Below are 15,349 nucleotides of genomic sequence, written 5' to 3' on the forward strand. Positions count from 1 at the left end.
CCGGCGCCGCGGCTCCTTTAAGAGCGGGCGGGGCGCCCCCTGGCGGCGGAGCGGCGCGTGCGACCGGAGCCGGAGCGGATCCCGGAGCCGGAGCGGAGCCGGGGCGGAGCGGGCCGAGCGGGCCGAGCCAGCAGCCGAGCTGGGGGCGCGGGCGGGCGGCATGTACCGGGCCCGGGCGGCGCGGGCGGGGCCGGAGCCCGGCAGCCCGGGGCGCTTTGGGATCCTCAGCACCGGGCAGCTCCGGGACCTGCTTCAGGATGAACCCAAGCTGGACCGGATCGTGCGGCTCAGCAGGAAGGTAGCGCGGGGGGCGCGGGCGGGGGGCGCGGGGGACGGGCAGCGGCCTGCAGGACCTGCCGCCCGAGCGAAGGGCCGCGCGGGCCGGGCCGCGGGGCCGCCCGTGGGCGCGGAGCTTGGCACGTACGAGTGGGCCCCGCGGAGCCACCCCCCGGGGGAGGGGGCGCTTGGAGCTGGCCTGGGGCGGGTGGGGCGCTGGGGACCGGGGGGGGGGCACCTGTGCACCCCCGGGATGGCCGCGAGGCGTGTCCTACAGCGGATGCTCCGGGGAGGTGTGTTCCGGGGGGCTGTGTTGTGGGGGGCCCTGGCTCGCACACCCACGTTCTGTAAGGGCCAGAAAGAGAAGGCGCCTTCCACTGAGAGAACTAGGGGCCTGTTTGATACCTGGAGGGGCTGTTGGGGGGTCTACGCATTCTGGGGGCGCAAGAGGGGGCTTTGTGCCTGGCGCTGGGGAGGGGTGGTGGAAGCTGCCGTGTGTATTGCATAGGCCACCGTAAGAGAAAGTTGTATATTTCACGGGAGATAGGCCCGGGCTGGTTGTCTGTGGGGGCAGAAAGGGAAAGTGTGTGTTGAAAGCAGGCGGGCGAGGAGGGGCTTGTGCATCCCACAGGGGACAGATGGAGGGGAGTGCGTTCTCCAGGGGCAGGGAGGGGAGGCTGGGCCCTGCTAGAGACAAGGAAAAAGCCGTCTCCAGGGCCAGGGGCTGCTGTAAGCCCGGAGCAGGGAGGAAAAGGGGGTGTGTATTCCTTGGGGTGTGATGATTCCACTGGAGGCAGAGGAGGGGGTGGGAAGGGAAGAGAGGGTGACCCGAGGGGGTGCTGTGAGGGGACGGGGTGCAGACACCCCTCTGGAGAGGATGAGCAGGGGGTGGGAGTGTTTTCGGTGCAAACACCTGAGGAGGAAGCAGACAAAGGCCTGGAGTGAGAGGGAAGCTGTCCATGCATGGAAAATGGGGCAGAGGAGGGAGGGGCACTCCTCCGGGACCTGAGCAGACATATTAATTGAAAAATTAAAAATTAACTAACATTTGTAGAGGCCTTTATAGTTTTCCTCACTTAAGTCTCACAACAACCCTTAAGGTGGATGTTTTTAACTCGATTTGTAAAAGAGGAAACTGAGGCCAGAGAGGGCGCTCAGGGCAGAGCCAGGTCTGGTCCTGGCCTGTCGCCGTCCCTTCACCTGTTGGGTTTGCCACCCTGAAGGCTGGGGCCTGACAGGTGCCTTTGGCCTGGCCCGCAGGCACGGTCACCCAGTAGGGTGGACGGGGCAGATCCCCGGAGCGGGCCTCTTAGCTCCTCTCTGCCCGCAGTTCCAGGGCCTGCAGCTGGAGCGTGAGGCCTGCCTGGCCTCCAACTACGCACTGGCCAAGGAGAACCTGGCCTTGCGGCCCCGCCTGGAGATGGGCCGAGCTGCCCTGGCCATCAAATACCAGGAGCTTCGCGAGGTGGCCGAGAACTGCGCTGACAAGCTGCAACGACTGGGTGAGGGCATGTCTGGGAGAACCACCTGGGGCTGGTGGGGGCAGCTGGCCATCCGGTGGGTTGGCCTTGGGAAGTGCCAGGCTCTGATGGATGGGACTTGGGCGGACCTGCTCCTGGACTCCTGGGCAATAGAGTTGAAGTGAGAAGAAATGGGGAGGGTTGGGTGGGAGAGAGGGTACCCAATACCCAGGGTCCCCCTGAGGTGCTGTGGGGGACAAAGCCTCCCCTGTCTCTTTTGCACTAGGATGAGGGGCAGAACTTTGGTAGGGGCCGTATCTACAAAGCGGTCACATGGGCGTGGTACAGATGAGGAAACTGAGACTCTAGACCAGAGGAAAGGGGAATATAGAATCACATGGGGTCAACGGGAGAGTGCAAGCTTGGGGCCCTGGCCTGTCACTCTGTCCCTCTGTGGCCCTCAGAGGAGAGCATGCATCGCTGGAGTCCCCACTGCGCGCTGGGCTGGCTGCAGGCTGAGCTAGAAGAGGCGGAGCAGGAGGCAGAGGTGAGGGGAGGGGTGGCTGGGGCTGGGGGCCAAGAGGGAGATCCATTCTCCGCCACCCCCCAGCTCATTCTTACACCTCAGGCTGGGGAGCCGCTCCTCTGGGAAGCCCACCCTGAATGCCTGGCCCATAGGAGAGCCTAGCATTGCTGTCCGCCAGCACTGGACAGCCAGCAGGGCTCACTTTCCTACCTGTGAATTATTTTTTGGGCTCCCCTGTGACTGGGCCAGGGCAGCGTGGATCTGGGGCTGCAGAGGAGCTGGGGCAGACTTTGTGCTGGGTTGGGAGTGTACCGCTCAGTGAGCTGAAGGTGGCGGGCCCCCGAAGGACATGTTAAGTCTATACTTCACATGTGTCCCTGCCTCTGCTTCTGCCTCATTGCTGACCCAGGTTTGGTGATGGCATCCTTATTTTCGAAGTTAGGGCTGGGCGCGGTGGCTCACGCCTGTAATCCCAGCACTTTGGGAGACTGAGGTAGGCGGATCACTTAAGGTCAGGAGTTCGAGACCAGCCTGAGCAACATGGCAAAACTCCGTCTCTACTAAAAATACAAAAAAAATTAGCTGGGCGTGGTGGTGCATGCCTGTCATCTCAGCTACTTGGGAGGCTGAGGCAGCAGAATTGCTTGAACCCGGGAGGCGGAGGTTGCAGTGAGCCTTGATCACGCCACTGCACTCTGGCCTGGGCCACGGTGAGACTGTCTCAGAAAAAAAAAAAAAAAGAAGTAGTTAGGAGGACATTTGTCTGCAGTTCACTCAGCAAGTGGTCAGAGGCAGGCCCAGGCTAGAACGCAGGTGCCCTGTCCCCCAGCTGAGGGGTGATCTCCATGGGGAGGGCCTCAGGGTGGGAAGGAGTAAGGACCAGTCTCCAGTCTGTGGTCGTGCCCCTCCCAAGTCCTCCCTTCCCTCCCGGCCCAGGAGCAGATGGAGCAGCTGCTGCTGGGGGAGCAAAGCCTGGAGGCCTTCCTGCCTGCCTTCCAGCGTGGCCGCGCCCTGGCCCACCTGAGGCGGACGCAGGCGGAGAAGCTGCAGGAGCTGCTGCGGCGTCGGGAGCGCTCTGCACAGCCGGCCCCCACCTCGGCTGCTGATCCCCCCAAATCCTTCCCGGCTGCAGCTGTCCTGCCCACTGGGGCCGCCCGGGGGCCACCAGCAGTACCCCGGAGCCTGCCCCCCTTGGACTCCCGCCCAGTACCCCCATTGAAGGGCTCCCCCGGGTGCCCCCTCGGCCCGGCCCCTCTGCTGAGCCCTCGGCCCTCGCAGCCAGAGCCCCCCCACCGGTAGGATCCAGGGTGTGGCCCCCCAGTGGGGGGGCCTAGACAAACTTGATGCGTGGCTCCTCCTCCTCCCCCACTGCCTGGGTGGGGGGAGGGGCAGGCCCCTCCCCCTGGCCTCAGGCAGGCCCTGGCCCTGGCCCTGGAGGCTGAGCTGGGGAGGAGGGCCCCCTGGAAGAGGCCAGAGACGGGGCTGGGGGTGGGTGAGCAGGGCTGTACGCCTCTGGCGCTGAAGACACCCTGCCTTTTTTGTTTCCCTGCCCCGGGGCCTCCAGGGTGATGGACCAGCCCCATGAAAGAACTTGACTCACCTACGGGGGGCCTGGGAAGATGTCTGGGTCCCCCAGGGGCCTTGCCAAGGGGACCTGTCGCACCCCACCACTCCAGTGGGCTCGCACAATGCCAAGGCCGCCAGGAGTGTTTTACATCATGTCCTGAGCCTACCTTTCCCCCAAATTCTGGGGTCCACGGCCTAGAAGCCAAGTGGTCAGGCCTTGGCTGTGAGGACAGGGACACTGTGGCCCTGGGGCTACTACGTGTCCACACATGCTCCAGACCCTGGGGCAAGGTAGGCCAGGGGCTTCTGACCTGCGCAGGCGAGAGTGGGCCATCCCCAGGAAAGACCATTCTGTATTTTTCTGTCCCTGTCTCCTTAGAATGGAAGCTTTTTGAGGGCAGGTCCTTGTCTTTGTACGTTCTGTCCCCAGCCCCGCCTCTTAGGGGCCGTCAATAAATGTGATGATGAGGATGACGATGCTGCCAGACTCCTCTCTGCTGTTGCAGCCTCCACAGCTCAGCTCCTGTGCTTCCACTTCCTACTTTTGAGATGCACTCCCCTCCTTTCTGCCTATGCAAAGCCCAGCTGTCCAGGTCCAACACCGCCGCTGCCTCTTCCATGAAGCCTTCTCTGATTACCAACCCGTGAGAGCCTTTCCTAAATCTTAACTTCCCAGCACTTCCGGTCAGAAGCGCTCACTGCTCCATCTTGGTTCTCCAATTGCCTCTCTTGTATGCACCTTCTTTTCCCGGGTTGCCCGTAAGCCCGATTGGAATGGTACCTGGTCTTCTCTGGCCTGCCAAATAACGGTCCCCATGGAGTGATGGAGGGCATTTTGCAGGAGTGATAGCATCTGTCCTCAGCCAGGGGGAACGCTAGGTGCCAGTTTGGCTGATGAGTGTGGGACAAGGAGATGGGATATACCCCGAGTCAGCTTAGGTCAAGTCCAATGAGATGCAGTTTGGCAGGGAGGCGTGGAAGTTCTTGCAAACAAAAGGGGACAGTCACAGTGTTGTGTGAAGCCTACAAAGCTAATATGGTCTTGGTCCATGTTAATAAGGACATAACTATCTGGAAAGAGGGAGGTGTTGGGGTCGCTTTACTTTTCACTTAAGTTTTTTACTGGAAGAGGAGCCCCTCCCCCCACCCACCCCAAAAGGCACCTTTAGAGAAATAAGGATGAGAAAGTACAGTCAGTGAGGTACAGTTGAGGGATCTGTTTGAAATGTGTGTGTGTGTGTGTGATGTTGAGCCTTTGAATCTCTAAAGGGTTAGGTCACCTAGAACCAGAGGTCAAAGCCAAGACCTTGTAATCGCCCACCTCGGCCTCCCAAAGTGCTGGGATTGCAGGTGTGAGCCACCGCGCCCAGCCCGAGGCTCTTAAATTAGGGATGAGGCCAGGTGCGGTGGCTCATGCCTGTAATCCCAGCACTTTGGGAGGCCAAGGCGAGTGGATCACCTGAAATCAATAGTTCAAGACCAGCCTGGCCAACATGGCGAAAACTCATCTCTACCAAAAATAGAAAAATTAGCCAGGCATGGTGGTAGGGACTTGTAATCCCAGCTACTCAGGAGGCTGAGGCAGGAGAATTGCTTGAACCCGGGAGGCAGAGGTTGCAGTGGGTCGACATCACACCACTGCACTCCAGCCTGGGCGACAAAAGTGAAACTCCATCCCCCGCCAAGAAAAAAAGTTAGGGGTGCTCTGTGAGATGGATGGTCCTCATCCCTGATGACATGGGGGCAGCAACCGCTTGATGGGCCTTTTAGAGATGTTGGCTGTCGCTAGAGGGATTGGGCTGTGGGGGCTTTAGAACCTCAGGCCTAGACACAGTGGCCCGCTAGTATGGGCACAGTTCAAGCACTGAGAGTACCCACTAAAGAACCTCCATCCCACCTTGGTCTTGGTTCTACTCTCTTCACTGCTGGCACTTCCGCTGCTGGAGGCCAAGGGACACCAGAACTGCTGAGTTCCTGCTGAGATGACCGAAGACTGAGCAGCCTTGGAAGACCTCTCCCCCGTGCTCTCCTCAGCACAGTCTGGGGCAGGCTGGGCCCCTTTTGCCCTGGCTTCCCGTTCCTGGTGCAAGCTTCCAGGGTGCAAAGCAGTCTATTCCCACGAAAAAGTACTCTTGCCCCATTTTTCTGAAAATGCCTGGGGCCTCTGCTGTTTTTTCATTTTTGTTTTTGTTTTTGAGATGGGGTTTTGCTCTTGTTGCCCAGGCTGGAGTGCAATGGAGTGATCTCAGCTCACCGCAACTTCCACCTCCCAGATTCAAGCCATTCTCTTGCCTCAGCCTCCCGAGGAGCTGGGATTACAGGCATGTGTCACCAAGCCCGGCTAATTTTGTATTTTTAGTAGAGACAGGGTTTCTCCATGTTGGTCAGGCTGGTCTTGAACTCCTGACCTCACGTGATCGGCCTGCCTTGGCCTCCCAAAGTGCTGGGATTACAGGTGTGAGCCACCGTGCCCGGCCTTTTTTTTTTTTTTTTTGCTCTCCTTCATGATGGACATGGGGTAGAGTTTGCAACTGAAAGGGAAAAAGGGGCAAAGGTTGGCCAGGTCTGAGCCTTTCTCCACTATCATGAATTGGGGAGCAGCCTTTAGGAGGCAGCAGCTACCAGGTTGAGGCTCCCATCCCCAGGGCAGGTAAGAAGCAGAGAAAGTTGAGACATGGACAAGAGAGGGACTAGGAAGAAGTGTTACCATGGGAACCAGATGGGGTCCTTCAGAAGGCCTCCCACACACCTCGTCTTGCACAGAGCTGATTCTGCTTTAGAGGGGCCGGCAGTGAGACCCCTCTGTGTTCAGCTTCAGCCTGAAAATGATCGCAGGCAGGCGAGGATGGACACTACCAGAGTGGAGTGGGCCCAGTTCTGGGTGGCCATGGAAAGGCTTCCAGTTGGGTGGTTTGAAAAATCAACCCCTGGCCGGGCGCGGTGGCTCAAGCCTATAATCCCAGCACTTTGGGAGGCCGAGACGGGCGGATCACGAGGTCAGGAGATCGAGACCATCCTGGCTAACACGGTGAAACCCCGTCTCTACTAAAAAATACAAAAAAAAAAAAGTAGCCGGGTGAGGTGGCAGGCGCCTGTAGTCCCAGCTACTCGGGAGGCTGAGGCAGGAGAATGGCGTAAACCTGGGAGGCGGAGCTTGCAGTGAGCTGAGATCTGGCCACTGCACCCCAGCCTGGGCGGCAGAGCAAGACTCCGTCTCAAAAAAAAAAAAAAAAAAGAAAAATCAACCCCTTTTGCTTGAAGGTACATGGAATGTTCTGGAAGGTGTAGCACTCTGGGCCCTTCCTTTTGCCTAAAACCTTCTGGAACTTGCTGCTTCCAGATTCTGGGGGTCCCAGGAATGTCCCTGGCTGTGATCTTCTGTGAGAGAGAACAAACTTGAGGGTCTGCATCAGGGGGCTCATGAGAAAGGTCCTACCTATTAGATACCACCTTGCTTTTACAAAACAAAAACAAAGATGTCTCCAAATAAAACTCCCACCCCTTTTAATAAAAACAGAGCTCCCTGTTCCTCAGGAAAGTATTATGTATACCTCCTTGTTTGGGAATCACTAGCTTCTGCATTTTTCTAACCTTCCCCCTCTTGTTTTCCAAATATGAAACATAGTAACATTAAATGTGCTTTTCCTTTTTCCTAACCAATCAAGGCTCACTGAGCTAAGCAGGCTCCAACCAGTGTGGGCTCAAACCTTCACCACTGAATCATGTAGTCCCTGCAAAGCCACGGCTAAGAGCTTGCCCCTGACCTCCCAGGCTAGAGAATCGGATGGTTTCTAAGAGACCCAGCTGGACTTGCTGCAGGTTTATCTCAGCGTATACAAGGATTTTACACAAAAAACGGAGGGAACTGGTGTTACTGTACCAAAGGGCCTCTGGTCCTGTCTAAGCTTATCATTGCTGTAGACCTCTCCAGAGATTCTCCTTGTCCCACAATGAAAATAAGATTTCACTTAACCTCCCTGCATAAAGTGCAGGCTCTTTGCCGCAACATATGATACAGGAATTTGCAAACTCAAATGCCTACAGGGGCCAGGAAGGTAACACAGAGGTGCAAAGCAGTCCCTTTCCAGGAAGAAACACTCCTGCCCCTATTCTTCTGAAAAATGTATGGTCCCTCTTTACTTTTTTGCTTTCCTTCTTGATGGACGTGGGGTATAGAAATGTTTTTCTGCTATGGGAAAAACGGTGCAAGTGTGTAGATAAAAGGCCTTTTACACTTCACCCCTATTGGTGGAAGTGCAGCAAACTGGGGCGTGATGTCTCATCTAAATGGACAAAATTTGTTGTCTTTCTTTTGAGACAGGGTCTTACTCTGTCACCTAGGCTGGAGTGCAGTGATGTGATCATAACTTACTTGCAATCTCGACCTCCCAGGCTCAAGCCATCCTCCCACCTCAGCTTCCCAAGTAGCTGGGACTACAGGTGAGCGCCACCATGCCTGGCTAATTTTTGTATTTTTTTGTAGAGATGGGGTTTTGCCATGCTGCCCGGGCTGGTCCCGAACTCCTGGGCTCCCGCCCACCTTGGCCTCCCAAAGTGCTGGGATTATAGGCGTGAGCCACTGTGCCTGACCTAAAAGGGGAAATGCTACTGAGCTTCTCCCACAGTGCTAATGCAGGTATGTGAACTGCATGGTGGCAGATTTTCTCATTTTTTGAGAGATTAGAAATCTGTTTTTATGGGGACGGTGGCTCATGCCTATAATCCCAGCAGTTTCGGAGGCCGAGGAGGGTGGATCACTTGAGGTCAGGAGTTCGAGACCAACCTGGCCAACATGGCGAAACCGTCTACTAAAAATACAAAAATTAACCAGGCGTAGTGGCACGTGCCTGCAGTCCCAGCTACTTGGGAGGTTGAGGCAGGAGAATCATTTGAACCCAGGAGGTGGAGGTTGCAGTGAGCTGAGATTGCACCACTGCACTCCAGCCTGGGCAACAGAGTGAGACTCCGCCTCAAAAAAAAAGAAAAAAAAGAAAAAGAAATCTGTTCTTATGCCCAAGTTTTGAATGTTGGGTAAAGTTGTTTTAGGACACTGTGCCAGCCAAATACTGTCTGCAAAGTGGCTGTGGCCTGTGAACCCCAAATCCCAGTCTGCTCTTCGTACTCCTCTAACAGGCCTTTCCTGCCATTTCTTTTTCTGAGATGGAGTCTCACTCTGTCACCCAGGCTGGAGTGCAGTGTCATGATCTTGGCTCACTGCAACCTCCGCCTCCTGGGTTTAAGCTATCCTCCCACCTTGGCCTCCTGAGTAGCTAGGATTACGGGTGTGTGCCACCATGCCTGCCTAATTTTTTTTTTTTTGAGGTGGAGTCTCGCTCTGTCACCAGGCTGGAGTGCGGTGGCGCAATCTTCGCTCACTGCAACCTCCATTTCCCCGGTTCAAAAGATTCTCCTGCCTCAGCTTCCTGAGTAGCTGGGACTACAGGTACGCACCACCATGCCCAGCTAATGTTTTGTCTTTTTAGTAGAGATGGGGTTTCACCATGTTGGCCAGGATGGTCTTTATCTCTTGACTTCGTGATCCACCCACCTTGGCCTCCCAAAGTGCTGGGATTACTGGCGTGAGCCACTGCGTCCAGCCAATGTTTTACATTTTTGTTTGAGATGGAATCTTGCTCTGTTGCCCAGGCTAGAGTGCAGTGGCGCGATCTCAGCTCACTATGACTTCCTCCTCCCAGGTTCAAGCGATTCTCCCGCCTCAGCCTCCCGAGTAGCTGGGATTACAGGCACCCACCATCATGCTTGGCTAATTTTTATATTTTTATAGAGATGGGGTTTCACCATATTGGCCACACTGGTCTTGAACTCCTGACCTCAAGTGATCCACCCACCTCGGCCTCCTAAAGTGCTGGGATTACAGGCGTAAGCCACCACACCCAGCCATTTTTTTGTGTGTTTATAGTAGAGACAGGGTTTCACCATGTTGGCCAAGCTGGTGTTGAACTCCTGACCTCAAGTGATCTGCCTGCCTTGGCCTCCCAACGTGCTGGGATTACAGGCAAGAGCCACTGTGCCAGACCCTGAAACACCTTCTTTTGTCTAAAGTGGCTGTCCCCTCTCAGGGCTAAGGACGTGAATGTTGAAGGGACAAAGGCAGGATGCGAGAGTCAACCCACCACAGGACTACTGACAGGACCCTAGCCTTAAGAGGCACTGGTGAGGTGGCTAGATCCGTAGCGCGGCTGTGACCTCAAGACAGATGGTGAGAGATGAGCTCTTCGCATGCACTGAGCATGTCTGGCATACGCAAGGTCTTGAGATCCAGGCTCAGTTCTCACCATGGTTTGCAAACGTTAACAGAGGGACACTCAGCTGCTTTGCACAAAACCACGACGGCTGCAAGCTGGACCTGAGAGCTGAGCTGCTAAGGGAAGGCAAGGTGGGTGTTCTCCCATGATTTTGTTTTTCTTTTTCTTTGTTTTTTTTTTTTTTTGAGGCGGAGTTTCGCTCTTGTTGCCCAGGCTGGAGTACAATGGCACGATCTTGGCTCGCCGTAACTTCTGCTTCCCAGGTTCAAGTGATTCTCCTGCCTCAGACTCCCGAGTAGCTGGGATTACAGGCATGCGCCACCATGCCCGGGTAATTTTGTATTTTTTTAAAGTAGAGACGGGGGTTTCTCCATGTTAGTCAGGCTGGTCTTGCACTCCTGACCTCAGGTGATCTGCCCGCCTTGGCCTCCTGAAGTGCTGGGATTACAGAGGTCAGCCACTGAGCCTGGCCTGTTTTTCTTTTTAGAGATGGGGTCTTGCTGTGTTGCCCAGGCTGGAGTGCAGCAGCTATTCATACACGAGATCTTTACACACTACAGTCTTGGACTCCTGGACTCAAGCGATCCTCCTGCCTCAGCCTCCCAAGTAACTGGGACCACAGGTGCACACCATTGTGCCTGGCTTTCCCTCATGATCTTCCCCATGGGCAGGTGGCAGTGTGTGACTTCATCATGGTGCTGAGGAACTGAGAGGAGGCAAAGGCCAGGACAGGGCCAGCTTTTCTAGTGCAATGAATTCGAGTGTGAACTGAGGTAGCACCACCACTTACCAGCCGTCCCTCTCTTGGCCTGTTTGCACGGGGTCTGGCGACCTTCCAGAAAGCCCAACCGTTTGAAACACAGACCTCTTCCATTTCCAAAAAAGCGAGTGCTGGTGGCCACTCCGAGTCAATCGTGATCCAGTAGGACAGCTCTGTGGCCTGAGGTAAGCTACTCCCAATCAACTTGGCTCATAGAGAAGTGCACTCAATGAATGAAATGCCGGAACCTCAGAAGGAAGAAGGAGAAACCCTACTTCCTCCACACTGGGATCTGTAAAGGCCCATCTCACCCAGCAATAAATAAAGGGCAACAGAGGAGAAAGAGCAGTTTGGCTCAGAAGAAATAAAGTCCCAGTCAAGCCCAAAGACGACACCACAATTGCCTAAACATGTGCGCCTTTGGTTCCTGTCTTGTGGCCTGCCTCCCCATTTAGGAACCATGCCTGCTGCTCACTTGGCCTCGTGCTATACTTGTACCCCCTCCCCACCGCACTGAGCACAGCCTGGGCCAGGCTGGGCCCCTTTACCCTACTCTCGCATCCTAGGTCCAAACTTCTAGGGAGTTTTGCTTGTTTGTGAAAAACAAAGAAAAAGGACTAAGGCTGAGCATGACTGAGCCATCCTCCACAACCAGGAATTACGGAATAGCCCCTAGAAGGCAGGGGCTAAGGTCATGGCCGATTTCAGCCTCCGCTTGCCAGGTAGCAGCAGAGAAAGACTGAAGCCAGTCTGAGTGGGTGGGGGAGAAATGTGACCATGGAAACCTTTTGGGGGTCCTTCAAAAAGCCTCCCACACATTCCCCTTTCCATGAAGAGCACAGGCTGCTTCAGGGCAGGCAGGGAGTGGGGCTCCTCAGAGGTTAGCTCTGGCCTACAAAACCCTGAGGCGTAAAGGGATGGGCATTATGGACTGGGCCTTGTTCTGGACCAGGGGAGAGGCTTAGGGTTGGATGATGGTTTTTATACAATACTTTGCTTAGAGTTTCACGGAATGTCCCAGAAGTTTACCTTAGTCTGGACCCACCCCTAGTCTGAACCTTCTGGCCCTTTCTATGTACCCTAGGTTCTGGGGCTCACAGGGAACGTTCTTGGCTGGGATCCTGACTGAGAAAACAAACTTCAGAGGTGGAGCTCAAGGAGCCCATGCTATTAGACCACTAGTGCTTTACAAACCCACATCAAAACAAGGCCACCTGTTTCGCTAGAAGAAAAAGCCCCTGCCCTACTGTTTCCATTGTGCCTGCTTTATTGGTTGAGAAGCACTAGTTTCAGAACATTTTGCTAAACTCCACTTGGCGCAGTTTGTTTTTCCAAAAAAAAGTCTCTGTCCTGTTTTCCAAATATGAAACATAGTAACAATATATGTTCTTTTAAAAAGTACATATCCCCTCCCCCCAAGTCCAGGCTCACTGAGCCAAACAGGTCTGAACCAGATTGGGCTCAAATCTTTTTTTTTTTTTTTTTTTTTTTGAGATAGGGTCTGGCTTTGTCGCCCAGGCTGGAATGCAGTGGCAGGATCGCAGCTCACCGCAACCACAGCCTCCCAGGCTCAAGCCACCCTCCCACTTTAGCCTCCTGAGCACCTGGGACTACAGGCACTTGCCACACCCGGCTAATTTTCGTGATTTTTGTAGAGGTGGGGTTTTGCTGTGCTGCCCAGGCTGGTCTCCAACTCCTGAGGTCAAGCGATCCACCCGCCTCAGCCTCCCAAAGTGTTGTGCCAGGCCCCAGATCTTCACTATTGCATCATATGGTCGCTGCAAAGCCCTGACTAGGAGCATACCCCAACCTCCAAGGCAAGAGATAATTGAATGGTTTTCCTTTTTTTTTTTTTTTTTTTCCTTTTCCGGATAGAGATTGGCACGATGGAATAGTTTTCAAGAGGCTAAGTAGGACCAGCTGTGGGTTTATCCCATTCTACCTGAGGATTTTACACAATATATTGAGTGCAGGAATTGCATGCAATTATTGCACTCAGTAATATACCAAACCACTCCTAGCTTTGTTTAGACCCTAGACTTGGGCCCTCATCCTTCTCATAGACCTCTTGCGAGGATTTTCCCCTTTTACAGATTTACACTCAGTCCGGTGCATAAACACTTGAGCACCTACAATCTCACAGCCAACTCACTGCTGACATCCAGTGACTCACAGTTAAGAGAGCTACAGCAGCAGCTCTGACCAAAGTGATGACCAACTACTTAACATGAATTAGAAACAGAGCGGAAAAAACAACACACCTTTAGCCAGCTCTGCGTTAAGAACCAAGTCTCCACCTTAAACACCAAGCCCCTGTCCCTCAGTAGTCCTGTGTACTCCCAAAGCCCCAAAGTTTACTGCAGCCTCAAGCAGCCTCGTCTAAAAAATTAAGAAAGGGCCTGTGATAAAAGCATTGCAGGTTAAACAGGAACACGGACTCAAGCGCGGAGTTTGTCACTCTGTTTCTGGGAGGGGAGGGGCTGCACAGTGCGCAATGGGGCTGGCTGGTAAAGGGAGAGCCAGGTGACAGCCACACTGTCCCAAGGATGAACCTGGCCCTGCTAGCATCATGCTGTAATCCCTATGGATTAGAACCATGGCTAATAGGCCAGGCGCGGTGGCTCATGCCTGCAATCCCAGCACTCTGGGAGGCTGGGCGGGTAGACAGCCTGAGGTCAGCAGTTCGAGACCAGTCTGGCCAAGATGGTGAAACCTGTATCTACTAAAAATAACAAAAAACTAACCAGGTGTGGTGGCGGGAGCCTGTAATCCCAGCTACACAGTCAGGAGGCTGAGGCAGGACAATCACTTGAACCTGGGAGGTGGAGGTTGCAGTGAGCTAAGATCGCACCACTTCACTCTAGCCTAGGCAACAGAGCGCAAGACTCCACCTCAGAAACAAAACAAAACAAAACAAAACAAACCCCAAAAACTATGGATAATAAAGCATGACAGACCTTAAGATGCCAAATGATTTTCTCCTCTGCTGTCATGCCCACAGAGTAACTTCTCCAAGGTCACACCTTAAATACGGGCACAGAAACACTCATTCCTTATGCTCAATGACTTTGTTTTCTCACTCCCACATGCTATCAACAGAAGGGGGAGCGCCCCAGGGGCCTGACCTTAGCTGAAGGAATGGCAGGCTCTCCACTGATCCCATTCTTAACCTGTACCAGGTCTCACCTGCGGCTTGGGGAACTCACAGAAAGACAAGTTTCGTATAACCCCGGACCTTTTCTTTTGGCAGCCAACAATTGGTCACATTGCATATTTCAAGGTTACAGAGGAGGCCCACCGTACACACGCGGGGCAGGAGCAGATAAATCTTGCTCGGAGCTTTACAATAAAGCTACAGCGAGTGTTCCAGAAGTTGACTACATCTGGAAGCAGGAAGACAAACTCTGGAAGAAGTACCCTAGAGACTCCAGGAACCCCTTAACTCCTGGGCTTTCGGGACTCTTCAGCGTGGGGTCTTTTTCTTAAACGTCGAGAGACCTCCTTTTCTGGACCATAGTGAAGGGATGTGCAGGTCATCGGCTAAGCTGGGCGGGTCAGGGAGGGCAGGGGGAGTACAGTTCCTTCGGATCTCAGCAGAGGTTAGACTATCAATGGCCAAGGGTTCAGAGGCAGGAAAAAAGGCCGTTTTTGGGGGGTTGGCTGGGGACACTCCCCTTCCCTCCTCTCTCCGATTAAATATAAAAGCCGATGATGATGAAGATTGAGAAGACGAGGAAAATGGCAGCCACGTCTCGGGTCTCCTCCCAGCGGAGGCCTTTCAGGGACGCATTCTCCTGCCTTTTGCGAAGGGCCTCTCGCCGGGCCCTCAGGCGCCGTTCCCGCTCCAGTTGTTCCCCGTAGTGGGCCTGGTAGAAGGCGTCAAAGTTGAACATCGTGCGGTTGGCGCCGGGGGCGGCCCGAGAACCGTAGTAGGTCTGAGAAGTGGGCGGCGGGGGACGCGGCGAGCCGGGGTCGGGTGCGGGCGTCCTGGAGGGCCGGACGCCGGGTCCGCGCAGGTCCTCGTCGCTGAGGAGGCCGCGATCATACTTACGACGGAGGGTGGCACTGCCCAGCACCACGTAGGCCTGGGAGACGCGCGTGAAGCGCTCGGCAGCCTCCGCGCTCCCAGAGTTGCGGTCCGGGTGGTAGAGAAAGCACTGACGGTAGTAAGCCGCCTTGATTTGGGCCTGCGTGGCTGTGGAGGGGACGCCGAGCAGATCATAGAGCGCCGTGCGCGAGTACGAGCAGTCGCCCTGAGAATAAGTCCTCGCTCCCAGGCCCAGGCCGGGTGTAGAATTTAGTGGAAAGCCACGGGCTTGCAGCAACCTCCACGGTAACAGCCGCGGCCACCATCCCCTGCGCATGGCTGCCATCTTGAATTGATTAGGCGGGCGGTGCAAGAGAAACTGGCCAATGAGAGGCGCCGGTTGGTCGCCCTGTAGCCAATCACGTAAGGGGGGCGGGCGAGGAGGGGTGGAGCATGCGTATTACAAGC

At 55.0% G+C, this 15,349-nt stretch overlaps 2 protein-coding genes across 3 annotated transcripts; one reads left to right on the plus strand and one right to left on the minus strand.

Annotated features, from left to right (window-relative positions):
• Nucleotides 1–47: 47 nt before the first annotated feature.
• Nucleotides 48–4,306, plus strand: VPS37D (VPS37D subunit of ESCRT-I). Of its 2 annotated transcripts, XM_045389688.3 has the most exons (4): nt 48–298; nt 1,607–1,778; nt 2,201–2,283; nt 3,199–4,306. In XM_045389688.3, the coding sequence occupies exons 1-4, from the start codon at nt 161–163 to the stop codon at nt 3,559–3,561; spliced, it is 756 nt and encodes a 251-aa protein (XP_045245623.1). In that variant the 5' UTR covers nt 48–160; the 3' UTR covers nt 3,562–4,306. The 2 variants fall into 2 exon arrangements, with proteins under 2 accessions (XP_045245623.1, XP_073890825.1); XM_074034724.1 differs by lacking the exon at nt 2,201–2,283.
• A 7,797-nt stretch (nt 4,307–12,103) lies between these two features.
• On the minus strand, nt 12,104–15,235 carry DNAJC30 (DnaJ heat shock protein family (Hsp40) member C30). The gene has a single exon (XM_045389690.2). The coding sequence runs from the start codon at nt 15,225–15,227 to the stop codon at nt 14,547–14,549; it is 681 nt and encodes a 226-aa protein (XP_045245625.2). The 5' UTR covers nt 15,228–15,235; the 3' UTR covers nt 12,104–14,546.
• Nucleotides 15,236–15,349: the final 114 nt, after the last annotated feature.

This window comes from Macaca fascicularis, chromosome 3, assembly GCF_037993035.2.
Source record: "Macaca fascicularis isolate 582-1 chromosome 3, T2T-MFA8v1.1".
NCBI lineage: Eukaryota > Metazoa > Chordata > Mammalia > Primates > Cercopithecidae > Macaca > Macaca fascicularis.